Source organism: Manacus vitellinus, unplaced genomic scaffold (assembly GCF_001715985.3).
Source record: "Manacus vitellinus isolate BGI_N305 unplaced genomic scaffold, ASM171598v3 scaffold_20_pilon, whole genome shotgun sequence".
In the NCBI taxonomy this organism is placed as follows: domain Eukaryota; kingdom Metazoa; phylum Chordata; class Aves; order Passeriformes; family Pipridae; genus Manacus; species Manacus vitellinus.
In genome coordinates this window covers 279,425-294,290 of record NW_021939471.1, presented here as the reverse complement: position 1 = coordinate 294,290, position 14,866 = coordinate 279,425, and the positions used below count along the sequence as shown (strand labels likewise).

General features: G+C 37.6%; 1 protein-coding gene across 5 annotated transcripts in view; it reads right to left on the bottom strand.

The window, feature by feature from the left end:
* Positions 1-14,866, bottom strand: part of GULP1 (GULP PTB domain containing engulfment adaptor 1) — a 78,423-nt gene that overhangs the window by 13,687 nt on the left and 49,870 nt on the right. For 3 of the 5 annotated variants that reach the window (XM_018071837.1, XM_018071836.1, XM_018071838.1), the window contains exons 8-9: positions 6,018-6,242; positions 3,520-3,658 (exon numbers count right to left, since the gene is read on the bottom strand). In XM_018071837.1, coding sequence (XP_017927326.1) covers positions 3,520-3,658; positions 6,018-6,242 — 364 coding nt within the window. The remainder of the gene's footprint in view (positions 1-3,519; positions 3,659-6,017; positions 6,243-14,866) is intronic. The other 2 variants (XM_018071840.1, XM_018071839.1) reach the window with 1 other exon arrangement.

The following is a 14,866-nucleotide window of genomic DNA, read 5'->3' as shown; positions in this document are numbered from 1 at the left end:
TCCTGCTGCCACACTGTTCCTGATCCAGGCCAGGATGCCTGTTATGCTGATATATGCTTTCCCCAGATGTACTGGAGCAGCTGTGATGACAAATAAAAATTAATCACACTGAGACAAGCACCCAAGAAAATATTTGGAATAATCTGAGGCAGGGAAGTCCAGGAAGCCTTTCTTGTAGCTGCAGGCTGCTCCATATTTCTTTCTTTTGGAATTATTACAGCCATTATTCTGACATCGTACTCTTAAGCATCTCTGAAAAGAGAGAATCTTGGAACAGATTTCTACATCAGCCAACTGTGACCTTAGATTGTTCTTGGTGCATCTGAGTGAAATAAATGTTGAACAACTCAATGGAGCATATTCCTCTCCAGTTCTTTTCTGAGATATGACAATAATGCTGTGCCAACAAGAAATATATACATTAATTGCTCCTTTAATTAAATAAAATCAATAAATTAATTCTGCCCATTCAGATAACATACAAGAACATTTGCAAACCCTAATTTCATAAGAAGGCAGCAGCATGGTCTCTAGCATTGCATTTTTGGTGGCCTTGCACTATTTTGCAATTATTACCTAAAGAGTCAGCATGCATTTGTACAATCTGCAGCTTCCTGCCCACAAATCATGCCATTTTCTCCTTCAAAATAGGTAAAAGTAATCTATTTGTTATCACTGATATAGCCAGTAGTGAGCAGATATTTACTGGGTAGCTATATTGCTACTCTGCTGAATATGAACTCAAAATTTCAAGAATCATCTTACTTTTTTTAAAGCTTAAACACCTTGGAGATGGCTGCCTTTCCAAAAAAAAAGTCCCTGTTGCACTCCTCTGGTATCAGAATGCTGGGTTTCTCAGGCTACAGTACTATGAGATAGTCAAAGCCAAAGGTATAATTTAAAACCTCACGATTTTCTTTCTGGGAAATTAACACAGGAAGAGCTGGTAAGCAAAATTTGAACTTTAGTATTCTTCTTTTTGAGAAGAACTGTCATCTTGGTGCCAGTTATTAACTGCGAAGCTCTTGGTCTTGGCAGAATCCAAAGTGCTTGGTATTGTCACTGGTTTCCTACAAATGGGTCATGTCTTTCCTATGCAGAGTTATTTTTGGCTGATTTGTCAAACTTACCAGTTGATGAGCAAGATGAACTTTGGCTTTTAAAAGCACATTTTGCTTGAGCAGCACAAGTGCCATCCCCAGGGGAACAGGGAAATTAACCCCACTCAGACAAATGGAGTAACTGAGGTCAGCACCAGCAAACAGATGACACATCCTTATCTTTCTCCTTGTTTGCTACTGAATGTGATAATGGTGAAAGTTATAGAATTATAAAACCTAACAAAACCACCCTGTCACTTCACTTAAAGTGATGGAAAACAACCCTGCTTGAGTGCAGTGACAAAGAAAGAGATAGGAACATGAAAAGATAACCTCAGAAAATGGGAGACCCCAAACGTTGGCTCCTCTTGGTTGCCACCCACCTGACTTGGAGAAAGAAATGCCAGCTTGCCTCTATGGTAGCAATATCACCACATAAAACAATGTATTCTTGCACAGTATTATAGTAATGTGACATTACACAGCTTGTCTGGGGTTCCTATGGGATCTGAACTTTCTCATCTAAGACTGAAAAGTCCTTGCTTGATTATAAAATATTCACCTTCTGCTTCAAATTCCATTTTTGCAACAAGCCAAAGTGCATTAATAGCTGATGAACACAAGAATTTTCAGCATATAAAGGACCATGACAGACTGAAAGAGCAGGGATCAAAAGTATAAAGACCACGAGGCACTCTTTAACCTCTCCCTGAAGTGGCAGCTGAGGAGCACAGAGAATTAACAGACATCGACTGCCACATCTCTGAAATGCATCACCTTAATTGAATGCAAATGAATGAAATGGAGAAGAAACAACTACTTTAAACAGTGTGTATAACTGAATAAGCAACTGGTTTTGCTTTTTTTTTTTATATTACAAAACCCACTGACTAAACAATTACAAAACCTATAGAGTTACAAAACCTGGAATTTCCAAGACCCCTCAGCACTGAGCATCAGGTCCCACAAGATCTCTAGTCACAATTTCAATGGAACTGAGGTAGGACCATAGCTAAAAAAATAACTTGAATTGAATTATAGGTCCAGACACAAAGTGACCATTATTGAAATTGGATATGCACATTTAGGTCTATTTTATGGCATTGTTTGTAATGTCAGAGAAACAAATTTGATACAAAGGGGGTGCTTGGAATTATTTTTTTGTTGTTATTTAAAAAGCAATAAAATTCTCTTAATAGAACAATTGTATTCTAATATTCTTTTAAGCTATATGAGAACAGTTAATATTAACTATTCTTAATATAATAGTTTAAAATTCTATTAAATACTTTTTTAGAATCTTATAGAAATTCATAAACTTATTTAAAATCTTCTCTTAGAAGAGAACAGGATTTTTATTGAACTAATAGTCTCAACCTCTACTTTCTCTTTAGAAGGTGACAGACATTCTGAGCAATGGAACCAAAATGTGGATATTGGTTTTGGGGTTGGAAGGCCTTCACTGACTGAAGTTTTAAAACATTTTTGCGTTTGTTCACAGCTCTCATTTATAGCTGAAAAATCTACATCCTAGTGGTGTGCCCCAGAACAGGCAGAATGTGTTCAAATGTGGTTTCACATGGATATATGGTGGCAGGCAGTGACACTAATGTTTCCTCTCCACACTAAAATAAGCATCAGAAATAGAAGCTGCCACACACAGACTGGTATTTGTACAACCTCCAACACCACTTATGTGTGCTCCGCTCTCCTCTCCCTCAAGGGACCTCCAAAGCTTTTAGAAATATTTATTGGACTCCTAAAAGACTTCCAGTGAAGTCAGGAACCTTACCCTAGATGCCTTCAAGCCTTTGCAAAATAAAATTGCTATTGTTAATCATCTTTCAGGAGCTGTTCACAGACCTGGAGAGGTTCATCAGCTATAACTAAAAAAACCCAAGGCTGAACAAGTTTAAAATTCTATTATATAGAATTATATTATGTAGATAAGTAGTATTAAAAACAGCATTCCCAGACAGTTCACTTCTTGAGGGATTTCTTCAGCTCTCCATTCTGCATCACCATTTCCATACTTACTCCACCTGCTGTCTTGCCCAGAAAAGCAGGCTTTAGATGCTAGAAGTGTGGCTTGACAAGGAAAGAACTAAGAGGAGGTAAAAGTATTGCTTGAGGTACAAAAAAGATACTGTAAAAAAAAAAAAGCCAAGTTAAAATCCCCAACCAAACTCCTTCAAACTCTTTATATTATAGTTTTAGCAAGTTTGTTTATAATGTAACTTGGCAGCAACATCAATGACTTCGGGAAGATGGTATAAAAATGAAATGGCATTACTGAATGTGATTTACAAAAAACGTATTTGGCTTTTCATGCAAAATGTAAGTAAGACTTTAAAGATGCTTTAGTAAAAAAAAAATAATGTAAGCAAAAAAAAATTAGGTCAGTTGTTACAAAACTTACTGATCTCTGTAGATCTACTGGGTACTGGAGGAGGCTGTGTACCATTGCGAGTAGGTGTTGATGACTGAGGGGATATGGGAGAAAAGGGAACCATATCAAAGATGTCAGTGGAGGGTGATTTAGGTGTCACACTGCCTGCCTACAATAAGGACAATAAATATTAGGGCAATATTTCACACGAAAAAAGATCACAATACCAAAAATTCTTCAGCATGCAGATAAAAGCCACATTTTAAAAAAAAAACAAACTTAAAAATAACCATCAGCGTGCAAAAACCAGCTCCTGACACCAAGCAAATGGCATTTGCAGTACAGAGCACACATGCTAAAACTCCCCAAAACATGAGCAGCATTGTAATCTTTCCTTTTTTCAGTCGATCTGTTACAGCCAGAAATTTATCACAGTTACACCTGACAAAGCTGGTGCCAAGCAGTTCTCTCTTGCAGACAAACAAACACAGATACCTTCACAAGACCCAAGTAAGGTAATATGGCAACAACAATGTGTTCTGCTCGGGACACCACAGAAGACAGTTAAAAGATACAATCCCAATATTTTTTTGTTCCATGATCTTCCTCACATGATCTCTTATTTGACAGCCTAAAGAAACTGGTACGATCAAAGCTTCAACTGTATTTTCCCATGAGTAATAACCCAGACGTGCAATACACTGAATATTAATATCCAAAATAAAACTGTCATCCTCGAAGGTGAAACCGAAGAGATTTCATTAGAAAGGCTCAGGGATTTGGAAGGTTCAAAAAAAAAAAACAACTACTGGGCGAGCAAAGTAACCCCAAACCCAACAATTACTGTAGTTCTACAGTCATATTTGTTTCTGAGTGACTCATTCCCCCTGCCACAAGTCCACTACTTCAGGACACAAGCAGAGCACAGTCCAGTCAGAACATGAGACACTAAAGATGATGAGATCAATTAAAGCCGAGACTGACAACCCGGAGGCAAAACTGGTTTGCATGTGCATGTTATTCCCCAGACAGTGTATTCTACATTCTCTGTGTTAGAAAGACTACACAGCCAGGTAAAGGGAAAGCCTCCTACTTTTAAACAAGATTCAATTTGCCCAAACTGCTCACGTGAAAATTTTTAAGCGCGAGTTAAATGAGTCACATGGATCCTTTTATTCAGAATACACAGATATAAAAGCCCGGCAAGCAGGGAGCCTTTAGCACTACTTTCCCACAACAGTTCCCTAAACTTTATTTTGGAATGCCACTTCCTTCAGTGCCTCTGCTGCAGCACTGAAGCTGCCCTCTGACAGCTCGAGGCACAGATTTCTAAGCCAAGTGTGTAGGTGGCCCTGAACCATCTCTATTTCTCTCTGCAGGTTCAGCAGTGGCTGCTGAGAAGCAAAGGGTGTTGATCCCCAGCCTGCCACTGAAGGCAGTGTTTAATGAGGAAAAAACACTAAACCCAAGTCCTGCATTTGCTGTTTCTTGGAGGTTCTGTGATTCTTTGGAGTTTGGAATCAATATTTTAATTTGGATTAAAAGCGATCCGTAACTGTTCGATACCTAAAAAAAACCCCATGGGATATTTATACCCAGACATAGGGAAACATAACATGAAAAAACCTACAGTTCCATCAACACTGATGGAGAATCCCAGCATGTCTTGCAGGTCGTAAGTGCTAATGTAGATTCTCATTATTTGCTGAGTGTTTATGGCTACCTAGAAGCTAGATTAATTTACAGCATTTATATTTAGTTTTAAATGTGTCTTTCAGGCACAAAAGCAAACCCAAATATGACATTCATTTCCTGACTATGTGCCATTTTTGTTGAAGTTACTTACTGGCCCATTTTAACAGCACCGAAATAGCCAGTTTAAGTAAAACTGTAAGTAAATTAAGAAATGTGTATTTTGAATACATATGAGCACAAGAAGCATTTTTATTTAGTGAACACATGCAGGAAGCCAGGATGTTCACCAAATACAGCCAAATATTACTTGCAAATGGAAGAAGAGTTGAGAGAATAAGCACATTAATATGAAAAAGCAGGCAATATGCCCATTTCATATTTAAGAATAATTTTCAATCTTCATTTTGCACAGTTTTCATAAAGTATGCTAAAAGTTATTTAAATGGCTAATTGCTTTTTTCTTAATTCATGGGGGAGGAAGCCCTTGAAGTAGGACCTTTAAGATTGTTTGTTTTGAAGAATTGTTCTTGAAATAAATTTTTTTAACAAAAGGTTGTCAGATAAAACAGAGATCATTAATTAATGGACTAATTTAAACATATTGGGGAAAAAAAGAATTTGTTTTGAGATGGGAGAGAAAAAGCTAAGTAGAAATGGGAGTAAATCTTCACAAATTCCGTATTTTAGGAGTACTCCTAGAGAATCTAAGATATATCTTCTCTGTCCTTTAACCACTGTACAAAATGCACATTTTTAATGCAAGTTAATACATGACAGAGAACAAAGGAAAGCCGAAAAAAAAAAAAGAAAAAGCTTTTGCACAGCATGATTACACGAGGTCTTGGGCAGCTGTATTCACTGGTTGGTTTTGGAAGACCAGTTTTTGAAGGTGGTGGGATTAACAATCCAGGTGGTAGTCTAGAGTCAGGAGAACTCCTAGGAGTAAGCGTAATGGAAGAGATATCTAAACAAGGAGGTGAATCCTCATTGTTACACCAGAAAAAAGTAGAGGGTCTTTGAAACATATGTTCATCATTATCACACTTTATGTGCAGCAGCTGAAAAGGAATCACAGAAAAGAGAAAACATTCTGAGGGACAGAACGTGGTAAGGTCAGGGAAAGAAGAAAAAAAAACAACACATTTTATACTTCCACAAAGCTGGTCAGCAGCTTGCTGTTCAGTGCTATAGTTACAAGATACACAACCTGAAAACATTTTAAAACTAAATCTGAAAATATACCACAGGAAGAGGTATTAGCTCAGTATTAACTGGAAGAAAGATGACATGCTCCTTGATCATTACACCAAATAAAATAAAGTCAGGTGTCTTTCAAATAGAGTGTGGGAGATGCACTAAAAAATGTCTAAATCTACATCATATCAGCACTCTCTCATATCTGCACATGTAAATTACCAGGTAAGGGAGAAGAGTTACTGTGGTGATTAATGCACAGGTCAGAATTTCCACTGTGCAAAGCAGGAAACATTTATATATACCATTTATATCCCTCCAATGTTTGAAGGACAGCTCATTATTTAACTAAAATCTTACAGCAGAAGTTCATGGTGCAGTAATTTTAATATTTACATTAATACTAAAATTTATTTCATTTTCCTACCTACAGAATTTAAGAACCTAAACATCTATGGACTTTAAAAGATGGCTTTCTGCCATCTTTTCTGTGTGGATGAATAACCACTTGAACTTCATATTTTCAGTAGATATCTCAAAAGCTGAGGCTCGTTGCAAAGCAGAGGAATCCTCATGTCCCTACAAGCAGCACAGGATGCAGGACAGAATAAAACTTGCTGCTGGGGAAATAAAAATGTTGAGGATGGCAAGATTCTCTGCATCCCTTAAGAAACCCACAGAATAGCTTCAAACAAAGGCAAATGAATAACATCTACACCATAACACAGCCAGTAAGAGCATTCACACAAGGTGACACAGTGGGGACTGCAAGGTGACTGAATTAGCTGCCTGATGTCACTGGGGACTCTTTCACTGGATATTCCACTTCATACATATTGATTATAAACAAAAACCTATGGGTTTTTTAAACCCAAATAAGATATGCCAGCAATTCTGAAAGGTTTTCAAAAGAAATGGATCTTGTCTAGGCGAAATTAGAAATAAAGAGCCTTTAGGACTGACCCTGGAAAGATAAGCAAAAAGGAAATATCTTTAAATATTTGATTTAAAAGAAATGCCCAGCTGATCTTTCTGTTGAAGCCAAGTTATAATTTCTATCTCAAAATCTGAGGAAAACAGCTCTGGACAGCTAAAACAAGGCTTTAGAGGACAGATCTTCAGAAAAGGAATTGGACACTTGTGCAGACAGTTCTCCTTGGCTACAGCCCAGAGTGACACATTCATAATGCAGGAATTGCATCTGTGCTGTAGGTACCTCACCTGAAAAACCCTCTGACTGGCCAGGCTGAGGCACTGGCAGATACATGCAGCAAAAATTTTGAAATCTGCTTTTGCTGTCTTCATAGTGTTCCACAGTGGGTATGTCATGATTATTTCATTAGAAGTTTGCATAACTCAGTAGAACAGGATTTAACCAATTATTTTCAACCATGTTAGGTAGAAAACAAAATATTTCAAATCCTGTTAAACTGAACCTTATCTTCTTTTTTCAGTTTCCTTACAGATAAACCAGGCTAATGCTGTAGGTGTCCCAATTTAATAACAGTGCCATGGTTGTGGTAACACCCACAAACACCACAAGATTCTCTACTCAAAACTTACAATTCAGCATTAAAAGAAAAAAAAAGTTTTTATCCCAGTTGCAAAGAATTCATCTCTTGCTACGCTGAAATTATGAAATGGAGGGTTTGGAATGGCAACCAATAAAAAAGAAAGTAAAAACCTACAAGACATTGAATTTTGAGTATTATTTCAAGAGTATCACCAGCCTACAGGTAGAAGACTTGCAATGCTACTGTGCATTACTACCATGTAATCCTTGTTGCTACACATATCTATGGAAAAAACAGATTTCAGAACAGTAAATACTGGAAGATACCAAATAAAAGCAGTCAAATTAATAAAGCAAAATACTTCCCTAAAACACGAAAGAGTAAAAGAAGAGCAGTTTCCATAAGAGAGCACGTACAGCACATGAAAAATCATAGAGAAACCAGAAAAATACACACAGGGTGCAAAGCAGCAAAGCTATGAAGGTGATGAACAGACAGCAAAGGCAGGCAATGGAAAATCTGAATACAAAACCAGAATAAACACCCCTGGTATCATCTGAGCCCTGAGCATGGAGCAGTCACGTGTCTGATCAGGGACACAGGACATTTGGCACCACATGGGGTATCAAGCTTCCTGTGACAGTTTTGGGAATGCACCTGGTCAGTAAATGAATTTTCACTAGGAAATCTTCATTGCAGAGCAGTACAGAACCCATCACTGGGTGTTGGGAGCTCTGCTGGGAGCACTGCTCTGCATCTTGCATCCCATGGCCCAAAAACACCTCTGAGGCTCACAACAGCCCCCTGCTCACAGCCTCATGGAGTAAAGCAGCCCACAGGGACAACAAGGAACTGTATTCAGCAATGGAAAATAATAATTGGAAGGTCACAAAGAAAAGAACGACACAGAAAGTTTTAAAAGACAGGAAATATCACCAGATTAAGAAAGTGCAGGGGGTAAAAGGAAGAGACTCTCATTTTAAAGACTACAGCCTAGAAAGGGTGTCACTTCTGAAGCTTAATACTCTTACACCAAATTATAAAGGAAGGAAATATAGTAAAATATATTAAATTGTCATTTTATATGGCAATTGTGTTTTGTCTGGGGTTCCCACTGTGTAACACTTGTAGTATCAGTCACACTGATACAACACGTTCCAATTCGGGCCGCATTTCATTAACAGAAGAAAACAACATGATATCATTCTTAAAGAAATTAAAACACCAGCTCAGTGAAGTTGGTCTCTTTTATGATTGAATGTAACTATATGCCCATCAAAGGATGTATTTTTGACTCACTCCAGTGAGCACAATGCTGAAGATGCACTGATGGGCTACATCGCTCTAGAAAACACAGCATGATTGAGATTTTGTTAATCAGGCAATCTTTTCAAAGTTGTTTTTAGGTGTCTCAAGGCATTGCTTGCAATCTCTGTGTCACACCCCCATAGGAATCACCTAAGTGTGAATTAGAATGAATTGGAAAACGTTTTTCCTCCTCAGAACAGTTGGTTGGTAACGTGCAGAACTGCCCCAGTGGGTGACTGCAGTGATGTCACAGGGAGCTGTGAGTCACCCTGAATTGAAAATGATGCATTTAGTTACAAAACTGCTTTTTACAAGGTGTGTCCCTGAGATTTGGGACCACTAAGAAAATTTACTAATCCATAACTTGCTAATTCATAAAGTACTGTGTAAGTATTAGAAGATTCATTAATTAACTGCTACATCTTCAGTTCATTTAGTACTTTTTCAGTCACATGAAATCTGACACAGGCAATTTGAAATTCCTTTTCTTTAACATCACAAATGTGAGAGAATTTTGAACCCTCATGAAGAAGTGCTCACTGAACTGAACACAGAATATTATAAATCTGAAAGAGCTGAAGATAGGCAAAGGAAAAACATGTGCATTTTCCCACTTGGCAGTCTTAATGGAAACAGGAATGAAGTGATATGCATAAACACATTCCAAAACTGTGTCCTGAAATATGCATACAGTTCCAACGTCTATCTTGGAGTTTTCCCATGAGTGTGTTAAAGCTTTTTAACAAGGGTAATAGGTGCAGGTGGCCTGTGCTTCTAGGTCACAACCAAAAAACTTGAAAAATGGTCTAATCAATCAACAGCTTTAATGCTCTGTTTAAAAATTGATGGATTTTGCAACACTGGCATGATAAGAGTATATATTACATATTGCTGCTTTGATAATACTTCTGGTGAATGGAAGAACACCGTTCCTTTTGGAGCTGTTTCTCCCAGTAACTTTTCCTGCTGCCTTTCAATCCCTCTTATCTCATATTTCAGTGTTCTCCCTTTTAAGGTATTTTCCTGATTATCCCTCTTTTCTCCTATCTAACTTCAGAGTCATGAGATTGTCACAACTTCCCTCTCTGCCTTTACCAAGCTCAAAGAGAAAGCTTTAAAGGCATGCCTGGTAAATGTCAGCCAAGACCAAAACTGATTAAAAATCTCTCTTCTCATCAGAGGTTCTCTAGTGGACTATGAGGACTTACTGTTCACTGACTGTAACAACTGGGGGTGCCAAATGTACCTGACTGCTGATCCACCATGACAACGGTCGTGTGCTCAGCTAACCCTGGCTGCTTTTGGCAACACTAGCAATGCAAACAGTAAAATAAAAAAGAAAAAGGACATGATGTGAAACTGTGCTCCCAAGGCTGCACCGATTTCTGGAGATCTGAAGTCTTCCTGGGATACAAACTCGAGCAGTGACACCACAAGCAAACAGCGAAATGAAAATCCGATTGTCCTCACATAATCAAGACCAAATGCAAAAAAGCCCAGGGACTAAAGCACTGCCAAGTCACTGGAACAGAGGAAAAGTAAACAGCAGAGATGCACAAGTAGTGGAAACTTTAGCTGTACATGCAAGGCAGTGAGAGACAAAGGACACATCCCGTGCCAACATTTCCCATGGCACATGGAAGCGCAGCCATCCAGGCAAATGACTCTAAGGAAACTTCTTGGTTTGGGATAGCCAGTCCTTGACAGATCCATTCAGGAAACGAAAAAAAAGTGACACTTTTTGTTGCATAACACTTCTGCATTGGCAAACACTGACATGTTAGGGACTAACTTTTTAAAGTTCTAGGAAGACTTAAAACCATCGACCCAAATGCAAAAAAAAGTGATCACTAAGCAGTTTATTATTTACTGAATGTGCTGAGCAAATTTAATTCTAAATAGTTACAATATCCTGAGAGAAAAAGCATGAGGATTGATAATTTGATGTTCAACTTTCAAAATATATTTTATGCTAAAATATTTCATTATACAATCCTGTTTTCTCTTTTTCATTTCCAACTATGATCTCATTGCCTTAATGGCTTCTTTTATAGGTTCAGAAGGAAATTTTATTTTTCCCATACAGTCTATGAACTGACAGAAAAAGCACCTAAATTAGATTGATGTTGATTTGGCCATATGGTTAGGTTTAGAACAGTCACAGAAAAAGTTTCATAGTGATACTAATAACCAAGCAACGGGATAATTTTGATAGCAGTTTTATCCCCCAAAAGCAGAACTTTATTGCTGTCAGTGCTTTGCACCCATTTACTCAGTGCAAAAATCTAAAGGGTACATAATTTTATTATTTACATGTGTAGTTTGCACCCATTTCGGTCTGCCAGTATTTTAAAATATGTCCTCAAATAAACCCTTACTTTGCCTGCCAAAAATCTGCATTACAAGCAAGAATGATCATAAAAGCAGTTTTAGATTAGATTCTCCTTTGTATTTCCCAAACAAGCCTTTAACTCACACTATTTATGAACCGGAGAGAGAAAAGTCAACCTTAATTTTTTAATTATTATTACTTTCAATTTTCAAATGTGAGTGGGTTGATTTCTTTTTTTTTTTTAAATAGAGCAACTGGGGACTCCCAATAAGTACCCTAATATTCCAATTTATTATTACTGCCTAAAAAAGAATTTCATTAGAACAATTAGTAACAGAAGTTTCAGCTGGAATTCTCCCTTATGTAAAACTATCAATTCATCCAAAATATTTTTGATTCTTTGCTTAAAATGAAGTTTCATCCTAGAGTTCACTGCTTGCATTTTCTTCTGAGTTCGACCATGGATGGATTTTTGGATTAGTCCCCATGTATTATTCTTTTTACACATTTTGATGTCAAAGATCAGCAAATTAAGATATTTTAGTATTGTGTTTTGTAAACAAAGTGTTCAAAATTATTACTCAAGAATTCAATATGTGAACACACGACCAACTCCTTTTTACAGAAGTAAATCTATCACTAAAGCCACACATTGCAGCCCAGCCTGGTGTACCTAATTTTTTCTTGAGCATCACATATGTAACGTACCATCTCTGATAAACTACACACAAAATATTTTTAAAACATTTTGGAAGTAAGAGAGGATCTGAATTTTAAGTCTCGACAGTATTACATTTGATCCTGAGTATGAATTCCAGCAAATGGCTTCATGTGTGTGCTCATATTTAGTTAACAAGCCTATTGTCAATGACAACAAGAAGTTGGAAAAGTTTATTTCAAATTACATTAATGTATCTACTTAGAACTGAAGCAGGCTGAGACTAGACTTTTTTTAAATATGCAACGAGCCAAATGTTTAAAACCACAAAATATATTAAGTTGTCCATCCACAGTTTAAAGATGCTCTCACATTCTATTTTCTTTTGATACTAAAGTGAGAACAGGAGATGCAATCTGATCTTGCTTGTGGGAAAATGGCCTGGGAATCAAAAGATTAAGCTGTCAGAGAGAAACAGAATTGGCTTGCCTTTTTTTGTTAATAAAAAACAAAAACCAAAAAATCAGCAGTGTCAAGGATCAGTGAAATAATAAAAAAAAACAACCTGTTGCACTTCCAATTTCTGAAGGTATTTTCTCCCTCCTTCATTTCATTAAAAATTAACAGGGAGACTAATGTGTCTAGAATGATCAAAGACACAAAAATCAATCCACTTCAGAAAGAAGAAGCAGGAGCAAAGAAATGATAGACTGTCATTGCATACAAATGGCACCATGGCTTTCCTGACAAGTGGGAAAGGGTTTCTGTCCTGGATCAGTATTTTCCCAGACAAACCATGACAGTGACATCACTTGCTCTCTGTCACACTGCAGATGCAATAAATTCTAAAACCCCTTAAAGTCTTCCCTCGTGGGGAAGTAAAACACACACCCATTGTCAACCTGAAATGACACCTGCTCAGACCTCAGGGTTTGCTGTCTCCCTTCCATGGGGAGGGATGGGGCTGGAGGGAGGAGAGGATGTGACACACAATATGATTTTAATATTTATATTGTTGTGTTCTCTGAGCTGTCACCACAGGCCCTCATAGATGCTTTAAGTAAATACTTGTTAAATCAAGTTGCCCGTGTTGGCTGCTGAAGTGCTGAATCAACTGCTGATTGCCAAGTGTTTCTGTGACCAGGCATTAATTAGTGTTTCTGTGACCAGGCACTAATCAGTGTTTCTGTGACCAGGCATTAATCACTACAGCAGGAGCACAGTCAACAACCTGTGAGGCAGGAAAGCCCCTTCAGCACATCTGGTGAATGTTGAGAAAGCACAAACAGCATGCAAAGGACCAAATACAAAAAGGAAAGCAAAAGATATGAAAATCCAAGGTACTGTTTAAGGAGAAACAGAGGCAGCTTTATGGTGGTTATCTGCAGCTGGTTCTTGAAGATAGATGTTTCTTTACAAAGTGCTATCATGCCAGTTTAAGGTACGTGGTCTTTTTATCATATTAAGTACCAAATATCAGGCCTTAAACCTTCCACTGGTTACTGAACAATCCCTTCCCTGGACTTCAGCACACGGAACAGCGTCAGACTGGACTGACAGATAAGGAGCTCTGGCTGTAACAAATTAGTTAAATATAAATAAATTGCTTGTTACATCTAAAAACAGCTTCAGAAAGCTCCTGTGTGGCACTGGCATCCCTGTGTAATTCAACAGTGTAGATATGAGAGCTGTAAGAAAGCTTAAAACCTACAGTTTCATAAATCTGGTTTGAATCACGAGAATTATGATGTTATGTTCATAGCACCTCATACCAAGATGATCTGCAGGGAAGCAAACTCTCCCCATCCAACCCAAAGTGCTTAGGAAGGGACTCAGATAAGGTATTGCTCTCCATGTTAGATATTCTGCTTCATTTAAACTATTTTATTTCAGAAAATACTATCTGCAGATTTGAGAGGTGTATTCTGACAAAGTGATCACAATAGAGATCTGCTGCTTTCTGTTTTTTAAACATAGAGCAGCAGCACAGAAATTTTTAACAACATGGTATTTGTATGTTTCAAGATTAAATTCAAAAGAAAACCCAACTTATTATTTCTTTTAAAGGTAAAGTGACGTTTTTCATTACAAAAATTATGTGGACATAAAGGAAAATATTTTTTGCACCACTTCCACTTTTTTTCCTAGCAGGATTCGAGATTTTCAGAGTCGTGTTTGAAATTACAGTTGATTTGAATGAAAAGCACATAAAATGAATTGCAAACTATAGCAGGCAACCAGTTGTCTTATGAATTGTTCGGAATTTTCTTCTTTCATACCTATTTGTTGCTCACACAGTAGAAGAAGAGAAAGGTCTCATCACATCACATCACATCCACTGCTGTTCCAGGCACTGTGATGATTCTTTCAGTGGACTTCAACTGTCTTAAATGTATTTTCCATCCTTTTCCCTGCACTGCAGTTCCCTTGCAGCAGGATTCAATCAGCTCAGGTTGCTGAGGACCATGTTCAGGGAAGTTTTGAGCATCCCCAAGAGTACAGAGAGCTCCAACCCCTGGGCATCCTGTTCTAATATTCACCCATTTACACAAATCTAATTCATGTCAGAATTGGTGCAGATATTAAACAGGCTCTGACTGCAATTCTAATCATGAAGAAACTCAGAAATTTGTGACAGGAAATGTTTTTTTTTGTTTTCATTTTAAAGATTAAGGA